Source organism: Miscanthus floridulus, chromosome 18, assembly GCF_019320115.1.
Source record: "Miscanthus floridulus cultivar M001 chromosome 18, ASM1932011v1, whole genome shotgun sequence".
In the NCBI taxonomy this organism is placed as follows: Eukaryota; Viridiplantae; Streptophyta; class Magnoliopsida; order Poales; family Poaceae; genus Miscanthus; species Miscanthus floridulus.
In genome coordinates this window covers 30932890-30952856 of record NC_089597.1, presented here as the reverse complement: position 1 = coordinate 30952856, position 19967 = coordinate 30932890, and the positions used below count along the sequence as shown (strand labels likewise).

Below are 19967 nucleotides of genomic sequence, written 5' to 3'. Positions count from 1 at the left end.
TAACCTACTGAATAACAACTGCCCCTGTTAGTAATCCTTATGCAGTACTGGCGTCCTTCTACAGTGAGTTGGTCGAGGTTACCATTGCAAAAGTCCCAATCATACCCGAGTTGCTCCGTAGCGTGGTCTAGAATGGCCCACAAGCCACATGCAGCATAGGTAAGGTCCTAGAGCGTAATCTGCATGTGGAGAAAAAGAAAAAAATTAGAGAATGTTATTACAATAATAAACAATAAATAACCATGACTCAGGTATAAGTGACCATTTTACTACATCCGCACGGTTATAGCTCGTAAACCATTTGCTTGCTTGCGGGACAGGGATATCACCAGCATTTAAAGCAAGTGTCTTGAAGTGCGAGAAATCAGGCATATCATAGCAAACACGTTGAAGTGCCTCTAAACAAATGCGCACGGCACTGAATTGGGCGCTTATCACATCTGGGCTATGTCTTCCCGTCTCGTGGATATGGTTCCGATGATTTGCACCCCTCAAAGGGATGGAAAAACAAAGTTCACGCGTCCATAGCCGACCACTTGCATTAGATGCCGTGTTCTCGACGATGTCTGAGATAAAGAACCAGCTAAGTGATGTTCGTAGCCAATCTATTGGGGATATAGTCTACGACATATATGTATGCAACAATGATATTAAACTAATTGCACTTATTTGTTAGCATAAAAAAACAAAAGATGTTGAAAAATATTTCATACAATAGCTGGAACAGGGAACCATGGAATGGCCACATTAGGAGCGAATGGCTCATCGCTAGGGTGGAAACCTGGTTCTTATGGTGGGGGAGGTCCATTGTTCATACCACCTTATCGATAAAATGCCAAAAAATATGAACATAAAATATATGCACAAAAAATTCTTCTAAGTAAAATGTGGCAACATAATTAAATATAGATCAAATGCAAGGAATAAGAATATATATAAATATAGAATGCAAAGAAACATGAATATAAATATAGATCAAATGAATATAGATAGAATATTGGAGAATTCAACATATCAATACCATTGAAAAATGCAGGAGCCATGACCAAATCACGTAGAGAGAGAGTGGATTTCTTGAGAAGTGAGATTGAAACGTGAGAAATGAGACTGTGAGAGTTCATGGGTGGGTGGGATCGATGTATGTGGCCGGCGGTTTGTTTTATATAGGGAGGCATGGACATCACTGCCGGTTTTTAAGTAGAACCGACAGTGAAAGTTAATATCACTGTCGGTTTTTAAATAGAATCGACAGTGAAAGTTAATATCACGGCTGGTTTATAAGTAGAACCGACAGTGAAGGTGCATATATGTAAAAGATATATTTATTTAGATAGTACAGTGGAAAAGTTTTAACAACAATGATAATTTTATTTAGATAGTAATGAAATACATCAAAAAATAACAAAAATATTAGAAATAAATTACATATATGATAACAAAGACCTTACACTAAAATTCCATATACGATAACAAAGACCTATTTGCGTACAGGTCAATGTTACAATCAATGTGTATCAACACATTATAATGTAACCACCTCAGTAGCATTCTTCTAGCACCAACTAGGGTCAAACAGCAGCACCGAGGTAGTCTACGAGCTATACCGGTTGGAGATGACAAGGTGGCATTGATGAATCCACCTTGTATGTACATGGCCTTTTTCCAGACGCGCACCACAGCGGATGGCTCTATGAACCTTGTGGCATCTCCAATCTTTGGCGTTGCTCTATCTTCAGTAGCATTCTTCTAGTACCTCTTATGTGCATCATTTTGGTGGACTACGACGCATAATTGTATATGTGGTTTGTTGTGAGAGGAAAATATTGTATCATAGCTGATAAGGCCTGGCTGAAACCAACATGCATGGAGAGTCTAGCTCCTGGCCGAGGACCATTTTATAGGGGCTAGCAGTCATGGTACATTTTTATTTCTGAACTAAAGTTGTCGGCGTAGGTGGGAGTAGTGTTCTAACTGTTGTGCTCAGTGGGAGCACTGTTGGCATATGAGGAGCATCTACACATCACTGTCTTAACTGTTGGCATGTGATGAGCATGTTACCAAAACTGGCAGTGAAGGACCCTGCCGCCATCGCAGCTAGTTAGGGGTTAAGTAGTATAACTTTTCACTTCCTTCTGAATTCCTCTGACTGCCTCAACGGTTAAGACTCCACAACTTAGCCCCTGAGACCCGTGTTTGAGTCCCAGGTGGCCCAAATTTTTTGTTTCAATTTTATAAATTACTTTGGGAAATTGTTCATCATTGCCGGTTCTAATAATAAACCAATAGTGATGAGGAACCATCACTGTCGGGCCATTCCTCAAACCTGCAGTGATGGGGATGTACCAGTTAGGGGTTAAGTAGTATAACTTTTCCATTTCTTTTGAATTCCTTCGACTGCCTCAATGGTTACGACTCCGCAACTTAGCCCCCGAGACCCATGTTCAAGTCCCAGGTGGTCTAAATTTTTTGTTTCAATTTTATAAATTACTTTGGGAAATTGTTCATCACTGCCGGTTCTAATAATAAACCAACAGTGATGAGGAACCATCACTGCTGGTTCTTTACACAACCGGCAGTGATGGGGGTGTACCAGTTAGGGGTTAAGTAGTATAACTTTTCCCTTCCTTTTGAATTCCTTCGACTGCCTCAACGGTTAAGACTCTGCAACTTAGCCCCTGAGACCCATGTTCAAGTCCTAGGAGGCCCAAATTTTTTGTTTCAATTTTATAAATTATTAAATGAATTTTCTCTGTGCACATTCTTTCTCCATGGCCTTCTTAGCGTTCCTCTTCATCTCAGCCTGATCGGGAGAATGGAACAGTACACGCATCAAGTAAATGGATCACTCAACAGTCAACACACAAGCCACAGGCATTCTCATTCACATCTCCAAGAGCACATACATCAATGATCAATGAAGGTTGGAGGAGGAATGGAGCTACTACACCTTTGCTTAATGCCAACTGTGGGCTAGGCTCCTTCGAGTATTGCAAGCAGAGACTACAAACTGGTTGGGGACCAGTGGAGCTGAGGAGCTGTGGATCCCTCACTACTACTAGTAGCTCGGAAGAGAATGGCCGCCCCAATGTCCTTCTATCGGAAGTCTAGACATATATATTTATATTTAGTTGGTGTTTAAATTCAGAGAGTAAAGTTTAGAAATGTTACGTCTGGTGTTTAATCGAGTGTTTAAATAGTAAAAGGTCAGTCTCAATGGTAGTTTTAAATAACTTTCATTCTCATTAATTGCTATGATACGTCGACATATTTCCTGAGTTGGTAGAGTATTAACGAGGAAAAGAGAGGAGATGAGAGTTTCATCAGGATCAAACATCCTTTGCGGTTATGTGCATAATGATTACATAGTTAACAATAATCTAACTATCTTTACGTGCATCAACAATGAGGGCCTCATTGTGATCAAGCCGTACGTAAGGAGGTTCATCACCCTCTTGAAGGATAGGTAGGGGTACGTTCGCCCCGAATGGAGGCATTTCCTGATAGCCCCTGTATTCTTCTTCGTCCATCACTCCATCGACACCGACAATCTTCCTTTTCCCTTCTAGGACTACTTTTAACCTTCCTTTTGTCTTTTTGTCCCTTGCATAGAAGACTTGCATAACATCTCTTGTAAGGACAAAGGGGTCGTCTCTGTATGCGGTCTTAGTGAGATCAACGATAGTGAACCCTTCGCTGTCAGTGTTGATTTCCTAGAGCCGGATCCACTGGTAGCGAAAAAGAGCTACCTTCAACAGACCATAGGCTAGCTCCCATATCTCCTCTATGAAACCATAGTATGTCACCTGCACATTGCCGTTTTCGTCGAGAGCATCAAAACGAACACCATAGTTTTGGTATGTGCTCTTTCCATCTTGCTTTTTTGTGTAAAATGTGAATCCATTGATCTCATACCCTTGGTACTTAAGATATGTACTCGAAGGTCCCTTGGCTAAGGCATCCAGTTGATTACCCAACTTTATGCCAAGCAAGCGACGTCGTAACCAGTTGACAAATTTCTCCTTATGTTTTTTATCCAGCCAAGCCTGTGACCTGCTCGAATATAGAGTTTGCAGCGATTGCCTGTGCTTGTCAATGTATGGCATCACACCCTCGGCTTGCTAGAGAACAGCGAACTATGCCTGTCTGAAAGAAACAGGGTCGTCTACTATAATAGATTTCTCCCCGATCGTTCCTTTACCACGTAGTCTTCCCTCATGACGAGATTCTGGAACTCTGACCCTGTTGACCATCCTTCAACCATGTCCCTTCTATCCTGAATCTGTTCCTAACATACCTCCTGAAAACTTTCATCAATCTTTTGAAAGGGAACATCTGATGCAGGTACATTGGGCCAAAGGCTCTAATTTGGTCAACAAGATGAATGAGCAGATGCAATGAGATATCAAAGTAAGTTGGCGGGAAATGCATCTCAAGCCTAACGAGAGTTTTGGCAGGTACATTGGGCCAAGGACTCTAATTTGGTCAACAAGATGAATGAGCAGATGTAATGAGATATTAAAGTAAGTTGGCGGGAAATGCATCTCAAGCCTAACGAGAGTTTTGGCTATGTCCTGCTGCAGCTGCTCTAGCGTGTACACATTAATGACCTTTTTTGAGATCACATTGAAGAACGAGCAATGCTTTATGATTGGGGAGCGGACCTTTGGGGGGAGGATACCACGTAGGGCAACAGGGAGCTGCTGAGTCATAATGACATGATAGTCATGGGCCTTCATAGGGCCATAGTTGAACTTGAGTTCTCTCATGTTCACTAACCTCTTCAGGTTCATACAGTAGCCCATCGAGACTTTGAGTTCATTGAAGAAAGAAATAAGCGCATGTTTTTCTTCTTTCTTCAATGTCCATGACACAACCGAAAGTTTGAACTAGCCATTCTATAGCTCCACGGGATGCAGCTCCTTCCTGATTCCCAAGTGTTGCATGTCCAGGCGTGTGGCTAGTGAATCCGTCGATGTCCCCCTGGTATCCATCAAGGTGTTAAGAGTGTTAGCGCACATGTTTTTAGTGATGTGCATGGGATAAAGACAGTGGCGTACACTCAGAAATGGCCAGTAAGGTAGTTTCTAGAAAACTGATTTTTTTCTTCCAAATGCTCCCATCAAGCGCTGCTACTGCATTGTCCTCCTTTCCAAGGACAACCTTCAGTTTGTTGAGTTCTCGAAGTATCGCAGGCCCGTCTCGATATTTTGGAGATAAACGTTTCTTAATAGTACCATTAAAATCTTTTTTGTTCCTACGGTAAGGGTGATCCTTAGGTAGGAACCTACGGTATCCCACATAAACTATCTTTGAGTTATTTGGCAGATTTACCGCATCGGTGTCGTCCAAGCACTCGACACATCCAGTATAGCCTTTTGTCTTCTCTTCGGACAATGAACCTCGACCTAGCAGGTCAGTGATTGTAGAGATAAGTACTCCCTTGATCATGACATATTCCTTTTTGTACTCGTCCCAAATATCTGGCACACCCTTTTCAAACATCTCCACTAGTTCATTGATCACTGGTTCTAGAAACACATCGATGTCATTCCTAGGTTGTCTTGGCCCTTGGATCAATAGTGACATCTGGATGTACGACCGCTTCATACAGACCTAAAGTGGAAGGTTGTTTATACACAGTGTCACTGGCCAGGTGCTATGATTGCTTCTAACCTGGTCGAAAGGATTCATCCCATCAGTGCTCAAAGCAAACCAAAGGTGTCTTACCTCTCCACCGATGTCTTTATAGAACATAGTATTGACAGTCCTCCAGTCATGCCCATCGGTGGGGTGCCTCATCATTGTATCTTTCTTATGCTCTTCGCCATGCCAGCGCAACAGCTTGGCTAACTTTGCACATGCAAACAGCCTATGCACCCAGGAAGCTATAGGGAAATACCAAACGACCATTACGGGACCTCCTCTGGTCTTGGTACCCTCATCTAACGGCCCTTCCTTGTATCGTGGAGCTTCACACTTAGGGCACTGTCCAAGTCTTTGTATTTTTCTCCACGGTACAATATGCAATCATTGGAACACGTGTGGATTTTTTCAACCTCGAGGCCAATGGGGTAGATCATTTGCTTGGCCAAGTATGTCTTTTCTGGCAACTCATTTTTTTCTATGAGCATTTTCTTTATTATACCTAACAACTGATCGAAGCCTTTATCACTCAATCCTTTTGTCGATTTGAACTCTAACAGCATGTTGTCGGCTTCCTGTTTGCTCATTGGACAATCCCTATACAATGGTGTTTTGCCATCTTGTCTCGTTTTTTCTAGCTTTCTCAGCTGTCTTTCACTAAGACATTCGGTCTCTACATTACGTAGCAGCTGAGAAATGCCATCATTATCCTCGGTGTCGTCAGCTAGCGTGTTCCTAAACACATTATTAACTGTGGCCATAGGTTCCGTGTTGACACCGGGTTCCTCATTAGCATCGTGGATGGCTACGTCAGGCTTGTCCACATCATCATTGTTTTCCTACAGAACATTCACACCAACCTCGCCATGCATATTCCATATCGTATAGTTTGGCATGAACCCCCTGGTAATCAAGTGCGATCGTATAGACTCAATTTTATGAAAGTTCCTTTGATTCTTGCAATCTTTGCATGGGCAGAAGACATGGTTCCCATTCTCAGCATGGGCTTTGGCATCGGTGATAAACTGGCGGACGTCATGCATGTACCGTTTGTCCGTTCAGGACAGATGCATCCACTCTCGATCCATCTCTGCACAAAAAAATACTGAGACAGTAATTACAAAGAATTAATAAGAAATCAAGCTTCATGAACAACAATTGTAGCTCGAAAGTACCATTTTTGGAAAACATTATTGTACACTAATTATTGGAAAATTGAAATTGGTAGCCCCGGCCCTGTAAATTGAAAATCATAGTAAAAACAATTATTGCACAATATTGAAGAACAACTATTCTACTCTACTTCTAAGAACTAATTATAGCATCACATACTAACAATGATGATCTTGACCACTATGGAATAATTAGCTAAAAAATTAAATGTGTTCATAGACACTAAACATTTGGATGATGGATTCACCACAATTTGAGCCTTGCACAAATGTCCAATTGAAAAAGTGCTCTCTAGGATAGAGAAACAACTAGAATGAGAATCAAGCAATGTAGCCATCAAAACGAAGCTAATTAAGCAACAAAATCAAAGGAGTGGATGTTTGTTGCTAACCTTAAAGCAAAAAGATCAAGCCATTCTTCAAAATCCAAGCGCTAGTTTCATGGTGAAGAGCAGCCGCAACAATGGAGGAAAGGGCCCAAACGCGTGCCTCTGTTCTCAGGGTGGAAGAGATGAGGAAGAAGAGGACGGTTGCAGCCTTTTGTGTTGTAGGCTTATCACCATCGATTCTTGGATAGAACCGACAGTGATAAGTGGCCGCCAAAACACTACTGGTTCTAGCCGCAAACCGGCAGTGATGTGGTCCTTCACTGTCGGTTTTAGCCCAGCCCCAATCATTTTCTCATTTTCAAGCTCATAACCGGCAGTAAAGGTACATCACTATCGGTTCTCACAAATCCGGCAGTGATGTGCAAATTTAGCGTAGTGGGTGGATATATATGGTGGCTAACGTAATTCTACTATGCTCTTTAAAACCCATCTCTCTCTTTATTGAGACTTGAAAGATTTTTGTGAGAACATGGGCTATCTTTATTCTCATCTTTCTTTTCTTTTCTTTCTTTATTTCTTATCATCTCTTTTTATTTTTCTTTCTTTATCTTTTATTTCTTTTTGATGTTAGCCTCATGCCTTTTTTAAAAAACTTTTGAGAGAGATATCAACAAGGATTTGGAGTATTTTATTTTTGATAGAACCTAACAAGCATATTTTTGTTCACTCCTAGTGTAGGAGTAGAACATTTTTTTGGTGGATCTAAGTGGAGGGCATGTTTTTGCGCTACTCCTAGTGTAGGAGTAGTGCATATATTACGTTTCATTTTAAATACTACATACTTGTTACATACCGGTGTCTGTATAATTTAGAGGTTGCAATGCTGCACCACATGTTTCTTTTTTAGTGTCCAAGAATTCAGTGCTCTCACTAGCATTTTAGCCAGCAACCTGTATGTCTTGATTGCAATTTGCTCTTCGTTTGCATCATTACCCAAAGAGATCAGATCCTCCATAGTGCTTTGTTTGTTCTAACTTGCATGTCTTTAAGCCACCCCTTTTTTCGGGGACATAGGCAGGAGCGCAAGTGTTTCATTAAGAGGAATGGAATGTTACAAACACAACTACACCACAGCTGAAATCCATGAGTAGCCCAGTATTGCAAGGTGCAAACCGGAGCATACCACAGACCAGCACCGAATATTTCAATGTTACCTTATACTGAGCTTGATCAACGCCTCCTTTGGTGTTTGTAACAAGTTTAGACTGTTACTTTCAGTTTCCAATGTTAGTGCTAGCTCTCCATAGTCCATGCTTCCTTTTGCGAATTTACATTTAGAAAACAGGTGCCTCTTTCAGCAAATCTGAAACACATGGGAGAGCGAGTACCAATATCCAGTCCACCATTTTGCTAATTTGCTTCTTCATTGGTAGACTATTATGGGCTAGCTATTCTCTACACAAAGGTTTTGACTTTAGCACAGTACTGTCCAGATTTTCTTAATGAAAGAATTGAAGTTCCTATTTGCTGTACAACGAACAGTGATGCCTGAACTTGTGGTCGCACGGTCAATTTCAGAGATCTGCGCATATATACCTTATATAGGGATTTTGGTAGTGAAACTTCCTTGTTTGAATTCTTTACCGTGATCATAGATTTATCCTGCTTATGCACATAACCCACGTACGCATCCCTACCTTGCAGATCCAAGTGGAAACTCTTTCAAATTAACAATTCGATTGGCTCGTAGGAGTGTATGCAATGCATCTGAAATTCTGAATGCTATAGCTGTTTGCCCGCGGACCACATCTAGATGTAAATGTATCGAGCAGACAAGAGCAAAAATCTATCTATATTTGTAGTATATATATACTCGTCATGGATGGAAGAGTTTTTCTTCTACTATAAAAGATACAAGTAATCAAGGTCCCAAGTTCTTCGATGACACACCTGAAAATTGATGAAACAAAGAAAGAGTCCAACCATGACTCCCTGCCGGTTAAAGGACTACGGCATGTTCCACAGTGGGCAACTCGATTCACAGGACTATGGCATTGGCATTTGCGATTTCGAATACTATTCATGAAGTAAATTACATACTGTAACTTGCTTGTTTTTCACTTTGTTTTGGGTACTGTGACCTGTTTTATTTTGAGATTGGAAGACCTTCTATTAACCAAAGGCCGCTCTTTGCCAGCGGCTAGTAAAGTGATGAATACATCATCAAGAGATATCACATACCAGATTAGCATTCCAGACGGCCTGAGTTGTGCTCCTATACGAGCAAGTTTTTTTGCAAATCTGTTACAAGACCTCGCACAATAATACTCCACCTTTACATCAACAAAACTAGTAAACATGAAAAACGATAATGCTACATACAGGACATCCAACGCTAGCGACTCCCTCGAGACGGACACGTGGCGTGACATGCACACTACAACTTTGACTCCCTCCGTCTCTTATTCTCATCCGGACAGCGCTCGCTCACTCCGCTCGGCCTTCTCCCACCACGCCCTGACCCCTGCGCCGCTCGCTCACTCCCCGCTCCCGCGTCGTCGCGTGCCCCACCTACGCCGCTCGCTCCTTGCTCCCGTGCCGTCGCGTGCCCCACTTGCGCCAATCGCTCCTCGCTCCTTGCTTTGGCCGTGCGCCGCGCCACCTGCTCCCTCCCTCTCGTAGCACGTGCCGCCCGCCAGGCTGAGCCAGGTGCTGGTAGCGCTGGCTGGTGGTGGTGCTCGTGCACCACTGCTCACCGCCGGCTCTTACCCCAATGGCTCGAATCGGCTAGCTCAGGCTTCCCTTCTCCTATGTTGCAAATGTATGTTTCAAGTGTTTCAGTCGTTTTAAAAGTATGTTGCAGTTGTTTCTTATGGATGTTGCAAAAATAGATCGGGAATGTTACACATGTTGCATAAGTTACAAGTGTTTCAGAGGCATGTTGCAAGCATTTGTTCAAAATATTCTATCTCTTCCAAACGTATGTTGCAAGTGTTTTGATCCGGATATTTACATATGTTTCACACACATGTTGCAACAACATGTTCCATATGTTTCATCTGTTTCAGACGTATCTTGCAAATGTTCTATCTAGATGTTGCATATGTTACAATAACTATGTTGCAACTGTATGTTCTAAATATTTCATCTGTTTCAGTCGTATGTTGCAATTATTTCACTTGAGTGTTGCAAAAATAGATCTCAATGTAGGGTTGTTTAGCGAGGAAGAGAGAGCTAGTGCGGAAGCCATGGCGGCGTCGACTGTAAGCTGGCAGCGCTCTATCGGAGGACGCGCAGGCGTCCGTGCTAGCTCACGCGGCCTGTACCCATACGACATACTGCCTCCGCCGAAGGTCCTGGAGCAGAAGCTTGTGGCATCTCCCCGCGTGATGGAGATGCAGACCCTGGCTATGGAGGTGACGCGGGCGCGACGAGGTTGAGACCCGCTGCGGGCGCAACAAGCGGGCAGGCTCCCCTATTATGCAGGCACGGCGGACGCTCTGATACGTAGAGAACAGGACAGAGTGTGGCGGAGGTGCGTCCGGACACGTGCCTGGGCCGGACGTCCTGGCACTAGCTATTCCCCATGACAAATGCTATATCCACAAATAACACACTCTAATAGGCGCATGGTCGGACGATTAAGATAGCATAGCAACGGTGGTATTACGACTTCGAAGCGCACTGTCCAGATTTTCTTAAGGAAAAAATTTGAAGTTCCTATTTGCTGTACAATGAACAGTGATGCCTGAATAACTTGTGGCACGGTCAATTTCAGAGATCCACGCATAATACCTTATACTGATTTTGGTAGTGAAACTTCCTTGTCCGAGCTACCATAGATTTAGCCAGCTTATGCACACAACCCACGCATCCCTACCTTGCAGTTGCAGACCCAAGTGGAAACTCTTTCAAATTAACAATTCATTTGGCTCGCAGGAGTGTATGCAATGCATCTGAATGCTATAAATGTTTGCCTGCGGACCATCCACATAGATGTAAATGTATCAAGACGAGCAAAAATCTATCTATATTATTTGTAGTAGATGAGGGAGGTCTCTCCGATAAGAGAAAGACAAGGTCTCTCGCAATTTGGCTCGCGGTCCCGGACGAGTTGCAGACTTGCAGTCGGAGAAGGGAACCGCCGCGAGCTCGCGACCTAGCAACCAGATAGGGACCCATCCAGATCCAGATATAAGGTTTGAGGGAGAGACCGAGAGAGGCAGGTTAGGGTTTGAAGGTGATCGAGGCTATGGAGGTGGAGGTGGAGGCGCTGGCGCTTGTGAGACGAGGGGGAGCAAGGCTTCGGTGGCGGCGACGGAGGAGATCGCGGCGGGGAAGAAGGCAGCAGAGGCGGAGGTCTTCGCGGCGAGGAACAAACCAGAGGCAGCGGAGGAGGCCAACAAGTCCGCGGGGGCAGCGAAGAAAGAGAAGAAGAAGATGCTGATGAAGGTATCGGATGACCGCATCAACTTCCTGCTGGCGAATCCACTGAATCTCAGGCTCAGTCATCGCCTACGTTCATTCACTCAAGAGTCCGCCCCCTTCGCCTATTCCAATCCTGAGAGACGACGAGCCGTTCTAGATCTGCTTCCCGGAGTTGCAGATTCGATCGACGAGTGGAATGAGCCTAGGCTTGAAATACTCCCGTCAGTTCCATGAAACTGGATGCGCCTATGAGGAGATCGAGGTTGGTGATGAGGACAATTAGGACCTGCAGTAGGGGATTAGTTGACAAGTTGGAACAACACTTGCATGGTTCGGTTTGGAAGTTCTTTTTTATGTATATATATGTCTTATGTGTCGTTAGGCTTTGTCTAAACTTTGTTAGGGCCTGTTCGGTTCCAGGGATTGACCTCCTGAAACCGTTCCTGGCCGGAACGTTTCTACAATTTGTATAGGACAGCCTTCACCAGGAATCGCTCCCGACAGAAATGATGCAAAACGAACGAGCCCTTAAGCTCGTGATAAACTTGTGGCCTTGGGGCCGTGGAACGCGACGCGGCACGTCAGCTCCGCGCTGCGGTGGCTGAGCTGGAATGCGTCCTCTGCTGCAACGCCGAGTTGGAGCGCCAGCGAGCGGACCGGCGGCACGAGCACGAGCGGACCACCAGCGAGCGGACCGCCGGAGCAGAGGTAGTCGAGAAACGCCGCGAACTTTTGGATAAGCACCTTGCTCTCGTCTCCGAACGCCTCCGGGGCGGGGCCGCGTGCGGGAGGGAAGGCCATGGACCTCGCGGGCGCTGCAGTGCGTGGCGACGGAGCCCCGGGCGCGGCCAGCCATGGACGAGGTTCCACGCGAGCTGCGACGGGCGACCGCGAGCTCCACAGGCGGCGGCGCCGGACACGGCCACGAGGCAGCCGTCCAGCGGGCGCCCGCGGGGAGGGAGGTCGGCGCGGCGACGGCGGTGCAGAAGGGGTCGGCCGGCTTCGATGGGGAGGGCGCACAGGATCGCTAGAAACCACGGTGAAATTCCCCAACGCAGTACGCGTTGGTTTCTTCTGCTTCGTTTGGAGCGTAGAGCTGGTTTCTACATTAGACTCGGTTTTTTTGTTTTTTCTTCTCTTTCTCTAATAAATATCGTGCCATGTCAGCAAAAAACAATAAATAGAGGGTTAATAAATGAATATAGAAACCGTGATGAAGCAACTGTGTGGCTGCTATGTTATTAACGAGTTATATATTGTTTTACATGTCTGCCATCATTACTTGATAAAGTGGGGGATGGGAACAAGAAGAACACACCAATGGAACAGGTGACAGGTTAGTTCAGACCTATCAGCCATGATTTGATCTGCTGGGGTTGGACAGGCACAACCAGCACACACACTACCTCCTGTGTCTTTTGCACAGACATCATCGTGTTGCACTGCCCCCAAAATAAGCTGGCTTCTTGTCCTAGGATTTGCCTTACTATCATGGGTTAATTGGAACCATACCATTATAATTTTTAAAATTCTAAAATATACTATTATTATTCACCTATTTGGAGATGTACCATTATAATTTTTCGGTTCCATGAAATATGCCATTACGCACGCTTTGGATGCAGTTGGGTCCATTTGCAGGTCAATGTATTTTCGTATTGCCCGGCATGCCCATATATATTCCTCTTACTCCATATCACAGACATGTGGACCCTGTCATCTTCTTCCTCCTTCGCGTTGAACACCGTCGCGCGTTGCCGGCCCCAGGCCCGCGCCGCAGCCCGCCGCCGCTCGTAGTCAGCCCCATGCCCAAGCCCGAGCAGCAGCCCACGCACCGACGCTGTGCAGCTCCTGCTCTTCGCGAATAGGCGACGGTCCAAGCGACCGCTCTGTGCGCGACAGCGTGGACGGCGACGAAGGCTCCCTCCGCGGCGCGCCACGGCATGCTCGGCAGGAGGAGGACGGCGTGCTCGCCACCGGTGTTAGCGTCGAGTCCATCCTGATTCTTGTCCCGTGTTCATCTAGCTGCTCTTCCCCTTCCGTCCTGACGTCCTGTGTCGCGTGGGTAAGGAGGGGATCTAGATTCCCGTGTTCATCTCGATTGCTACTTGGTCTGGTGCTGCTATCTTCTCTCCTTCCCAATACTTGTGTAATGGCGAGGAGAAGTAGCGCTCAGTGGAGCAGCGGCAGCGCAGCGCAGGCCATCGCGGTGCATCGGGGGTGGAGTCCGGTGAGCCCGCACGAGCTGGAGTCCGGCGTACGCGCGGCGGCGGCGTACCACGCACGAGGTGGGCGTCGCGACGCTGCACGCAGGCGGGCCACGCGGTGGACGCCGCTTTCACGGTTGTGCTCTGCCTCGGGGTCGGGCACCCCATGTCCAGCGGCGTCGTGCGGGCACCTTCGTCGTCGTCAGGGACGCCGCCTCCGGCGAGGCCGTCGCCTTCGTCGCCCAGGAGACCGCGCCGGCCGCAGCCACCACATCCGCCGCCGTCCTCAGCTCCGGCCACCCTGTTAGCCCCGCGGTGGGGCCGAGCTCGCTCGCCCGCGCACCGAGGCGGAGGTCCTGTGGCTGCAGCTGGGCCGAGCTCGCCCGTCTGCACGCCGGGGTAGAGCTCGCCCGCCCGCGTGCAACCCGTCCGTTGGCCTGTGGAGGTTAGCTGCAGGAGATGGAGGAAGGAGATGACGTGTGGACCCCGCGTGTCATTGAGCTGGAGCCCGGGGCAGCAGCAGGGGATTTTTGGGCCACACGAAAATACAGATGCTCGTGCGTGGACCCAACGGTGTTCAGAGTGTATAAAGTGGCGTATTTCAAATGAACTACGAATAGTAATGGCACCGTTCCAATATGACGAATAGTAATGGTGTCTTTTCAATCCGTGAAAGTTGTAATGGTATGGTTTCAATTAACCCATCTATCATGCAACCCAGTGTTCCCCCCTGACGGTGATGCTCCTGAGCTTAAAAAAAATGCTAGTTAAGCTACTTATAAAGGTGAATAACTGAACTTTTATTGTTGGTTGAATTCTCCTTCCTGCAACTATATTATCTCCTCATCTGTCTTTTTTTCTCTTTTTCAGCTGCTAGGACTGATGCTATATATTGCCAACTGAATCCCAGGGTAAGCTTTGGTAATTTTGGTTCCTTTTTTGTACATGGACAACCTAGAAATTACTATTTGTTAGCCTAACTGCCAAGAGGTTGACAAAGTAGGTTAGCTCAAATGAGGAGTTCTGCAAAGGCAGAGCTAATTAGTTAAAGATGAGAGCCTTTAACATGATAACAGTATAATATAACTGTGCTTGCCGATAGATCCTACTTCCCAAAGTGAATTGCTCTCTCAATTCCAAATTATAGGTTATTTTGGTTTTAATAGATACATATATAGTTTTAACTGTGACATAACGTACATTTAGGCATAGCAAAAACTATGTCACCAAAACAACCTATAATTTTGGGCGGAAGGAGCACTGCTCATGGCAAGCATTTTATGGAGTAGTTCTGTTTGATTCCAAGCTTGTCTAAAGGGATATTCTTGACATGAATTCCACAATTTGGCAATCAGATGTTTGGTTACAATTTAATGTCAAAAAATATGATAGCTGATGTTATCCTATTATCATCTATAGGGGGATAGTAGCAGTTATGGCCATAAATAAATTAATTAACAAAAGAAAACAACTTGATTGTGTATCATCTTGAAAGTGGTGGGTGCACCTGACAGACCAAAAGCCATGACACGAAACTTGTAATGCCCGATATAAGTGTGGAATGCTGCTGTTTTATGCTCTTCGCCCGGCTTGCGGAAGTCTTTCCGACCAGCGTCCCGCAAATTCCTCCTGTAACAATGCAAGAACACAAGCAGAATCGAGCGATGTAGGACCATGCAAGTGCACAGAAACTTCAATATCATCCCGCAGTCCATCCACAAAGCGCATGGCGTAGCAGAGAGATCTGTGTTGCGACCATACGCATCAGCTCATCCACTGGCCGGCTAGCCCCAAGAAACGCGGGATGTAATCAGAAACGGACCCCGACTGACGGATAGTGACAACTGAAGGATCAACAACTGATGCTGATCCTTACCGAACCGATCCAAAGCAGCAACCGCAGAAATCAGACCAGCTCCTCTGCCATCGCTCGCCCAGTGAATGATGGGGACGGCCACTGCCGGCAGAAGCCCCAACAAACAGTGAAACAAATGTCATCACATTCAAATGTTCATTTCGCAAGGAAAATGCAAGTACTCCATTCGGCTGTCGGTAAATACTCCCTCTCTCCAACAAAACATGCAACCATGAGTTACATATCACAAAAAATAGTTCACGATTGACCAAGTTTCTAGTAAATAGTATTTATATTTATAGCTCCAAATCAATTTATTATAAAAATATTCGTAATTAATTTAATAATATTTATTTGATATCATAAATATAGATATTTTTTTATCTATAATTGATAAGATACTAAAAATATGATATCATGCTAAAATTGCAGGTTTTGCAGGACGGAGAGAGTAGTGCAAAACACTGGAAGCTCTGAACGAACGGGTAGGGGTATCTTAACACTAACAGCAAGACGACTTTCACGGACGACAAACCATCTGGACGAACTTGTCGAAGTTCTTCCTGCACGCGCCGCCGGACCCGAACGCCTCGGCCACCGCGGCCTGCAGCTCCTGCGCCCTGGAACTCATCCGCGCGCCTTCCTCCCCGCGCAGCAGCTCCTCCACGGCCGCGGCCACCCCGGCGCGCGTCATGCCCGCCTCGAACGCGGCGCCGAACCCCCACAAGTGCGCCACGGACCGCGCGTTCATCCGCTGGTCCCCGAAGAAGGGGCGGCACGCCATGGGCACGCCGCTGGACACGCCCTCCAGCACCGACGCCCACCCGGCGTGCGTCACGAACGCGCCCACGGAAGGGTGGCGCAGCACGGGCACCTGCGGCGCCCAGGGCACCACGAGCCCGGACCCGGCGCCTGCGGTGCGGTCCAGGAAGCCCGGCGGGAGGAGCGGCCACGAGTCCTCGCGCAGCGACCACAGGAACGGCGTGCCCGAGGCCTCCAGCCCGGCCGCCAGCTCGCGGAGCTCGTCGGGCCGCGGGGACGCCACCGTGCCGAAGCTCACGTACGCGACGCCGCGCGCGGGGTGGCGGTCCAGCCAGGCGAGGCAGCCGTGCGGGTCGGCCGGTGCGGCGGTGTCAGCGTCGTCCTTGGGGACGAGCAGGTGGTAGGGCCCGAACGGGAGGCAGTTCGGCAGGATCTCCGCGAGCGCCGCGGTGACGTCGGGGGGGTCCAGGCCCGGGAAGGTGTTGAGCGCGACGGCGGCGGCGGCGCGCGGAAGGCGCTGCCCCATGCGGTGGAGGAGGAGGCTGACGACGTAGTTGAAGTCCCCGGAGACCACGCCGTCGGGGAGGTCACGGACGCGGTACCTGGCGAGGCCCGGGTGGGAGATCAGCAGCTCGTCCGCCCTGTTCGCGGCTGTGAATGGTGGTAACGCAAAAGCAAGCCAATCATCAAGATTCAAAAAGATCAGACTTTTTCCTTTTTTCTCTAGTTATGAAGACCTTTTTTTCAAGGGAAAAGTCTATTTTTAGCCCTCTAAGTATGACTGCAGTTTTTTTCTAGCCCTCTAACTCGAAAACCAGACACGCGCAGTCCCTTAACTCTCAAAACCGTTTAAAATTGACCCTCGTGCCCATTCGACAGTGTTTTCAGCCCAGTCAACCCGCCACGACCGCGGTTTCAGCCTAGTCCTCATCCCTTTGCGACTCTTGCGCGGTCAACGAGCGAGAGCAGAGAGGGAAGGAGAGAGAGAGAGAGAGAGCAGGGCGGAGCGGAGGGGCAGAGGGCACTGGGGCGCCGGCGACGGTCTTGGGCCTCGGCGGAGCAGGCTCCGCCGTGAGCTGGGCGGCAACGGCGCTCGGCTCGCAACGGCCCAAGGCGGCGTCCGTCTCGGCGTGACGGCGGCTTCAGTCGCGGCGACGTGACAGGCGAGGGCAGCTACGAGCGGGCACGGCGTTCCTGCATCCTCGTCGCGTAGGGCTTTGTGGCCTGTGCAGCTCAGCAAAGCAGAGTGGGGTCGGGTGAGCGGCCTCCTCGGTGCTCGACTCCAGTGCGATGGCGAGCAGTGGCTAGCCCGTTCTACGACGGCTGCGGCGAGCGCGGCTCCGGTGGCTTCTTCGAAGGGCCGTGGACCAAGGTGGCCTTCGGGTCTAGCAGTGCTCAGCCGATTCAGGCTGGCAGGAGGTCGGTGGCGGTCTCCGACGAGCCGAGGCAGAGCTCTGCTGCGGGGCTAGCCACGACAGCAAACTGAGGGCGGCGGCGACTGCCCGAGGTGGAGGCCAAGAGAGGAGGGGCGCTCCGCCATTCCTTGCTCACGTACGGGCACACCAAGAGGGCCGTGTGCTCCGTTGCGCTCCGCCTCGGCGTCGCGGAACCGGCCGCCTCTGCTGCCGTAGGGGCGCAGGTGGTGTGGACCTCGGTCGACGTCGTCAGCCGAAAGATCCTACTCGTGGACGACATGCGCGGCCTATACCGCGGCCTCAGTGTCTCTGTGCTAACCTACGCGCCCTCCAGTGCCGTGTGGTGGGCCTCCTACGCGACGGCGCAACGGCTCCTCTGGCGCACCGTCGGCCCCGCGCACCCCACCGCTCGCTATTGACGGCGGATGGCCGAGCTCTCCCCACCGCTCAGTCCCCTCTCTCTCCCTCTGTAAATGGCGCAGGGCCTTGTGCGCTCACCCCACCACAACCTCCACGCTCCCAGTGCTCTCCCTTCCGCTCTCCGTGGACGGTCCAGTCATCACCGTCGGCGCCGCGCATCGTGGCGGGTTGACTGGGCCGAAACCGCGGTCGAATGGACGCGAGGGTCAATTTTAAACGGTTTTGAGAGTTAAGGGACTACGCGTGTCTGATTTTCGAGTTAGAGGTCTAGAAAAAAACTGCGGCCATAGTTGGATGCCAAAAATAAACTTTTTCCTTTTTTTCCCAATATCCATCACAGCGAACGCTAGAGAATAGGAGAATCCAACACACCCTGATCGCCGACGTCCTCCCGGAGCGCGTCGGTGCGGAGGTGCGCCAGGAGCGCGCACGACGCGGCCGTCCACACGGGCACCCACGGGGCCCCAGCCGCGGCGGCCGCGTCCGCCGCCGGCCACACGAACGCGTCGCCCACCACGCAGCTCACCCTGGCGCCGCCCGCCGCGTCGCGGGCCGCCTCCAGCCCGGCCTTCACCCCGCCGGCCTCCGCGGCCGCCATGAACAGCTGCATCTGCCGCGGCACCGGCACGGTTCCCTCGGCCGCCGCGGGCGCGCCGTCCGGGACCTCGACGAAGCGCAGGTTCCCCGGGAGCCCGTGCCAGGCGGAGCCGCCGCTGCCGCTGGCCTTGCGCAGCTGCGCGAGGGAGGACGCGGTGGAGAGGAACGAGAGCGTGGCCCCGAACGGCGCGGCGGCGGTGGCCACGGCGCGCGCGAAGGAGAGCAGCACCGCCGCGTGGGAGCTGAAGGGGAAGGCGACCACGGCCACGTGCGGCGGCGGGGAGGACGCGACGGGCGCCATCGTCGTGTCGTGCTTCGGCGAGGCTGGCGTCGGCTACGCGCGCAATGCGATGAGATGCCGCTGGATATGCGGCTTCAGTCGCGGCGCCGCGCGGACGTTTTGTACTCCGCGCGACGAACCACGCGTGCGCAGCTGGCAGCTGCCAGTCGCGCGGTGAAATCGACGGTTAGCCGGCAGTTGGACCGCGACGCGCGTGCAGCGTTGTGGTTGTGGCGGCGCGGCCACGTGCGGAGCCCGACACGTGGGTGTTAGGTACGGATGCTACGCTGCACCGTGCGGACGCCCATCGGCGACACGTGGACATGTGGCTCGGTCTCCCGCACTCACGATATACTCCGTATATAGATACGAAACCGCAGCTCGATAGGATGGAAAAGGGCCGGAGTTCAAGGGAGACGGCCGCGGCGGTGGATAATGGCGAACGCTCATCGGCCGGAAACGAGCGAACAATGTTCCTACACGCCGCACCTTCCTTTTTAGAAATAATAATTTCCGTGTAGCACCCTAATTAGATAGTGACACGTGTGCTCGTTTTCTTTTCCCGTGCTCGGTTGAGCGAACTGCTGCATACGTCCACTCAATTTCAGCTGTGTGTTGGGATCCACGCAAAACATTTATTCCAAAATATTATAATTTCTAAACGGTGTATCCATTTTCAATTTTATCTACACCGGTGTATTCTGCGCTACAAGACGAACAAAACTACAAACCATTTGCATATGTTTCGAAGAATTTTTTTTCATGTGGCAAACTAACTTATAACATATAACTTATCACCTGTAACTTAATCAAAACTTAGAAACACAAAAAGTTATAAAAACAGAACCTATCTAAAAAA

The 19967-nt window shown here is 49.0% G+C and overlaps 1 protein-coding gene across 2 annotated transcripts; it reads right to left on the bottom strand.

Annotated features, from left to right (window-relative positions):
- Positions 1-12854: 12854 nt before the first annotated feature.
- LOC136522343 (anthocyanidin 3-O-glucosyltransferase-like) lies at positions 12855-19209 on the bottom strand. Of its 2 annotated transcripts, XR_010775863.1 has the most exons (3): positions 18604-19209; positions 15287-17047; positions 12877-14229 (listed from the first exon to the last, which is right to left on the bottom strand). XR_010775863.1 is itself a non-coding variant. In XM_066516173.1 (2 exons), exons 1-2 carry the CDS (start codon positions 19127-19129, stop codon positions 16155-16157), a joined length of 1419 nt encoding a protein of 472 aa, XP_066372270.1. In that variant the 5' UTR covers positions 19130-19209; the 3' UTR covers positions 12855-16154. The 2 variants fall into 2 exon arrangements, 1 of the variants encoding a protein (XP_066372270.1); XM_066516173.1 differs by having other exon boundaries at positions 12855-17047.
- Between the last annotated feature and the right edge of the window lie 758 nt (positions 19210-19967).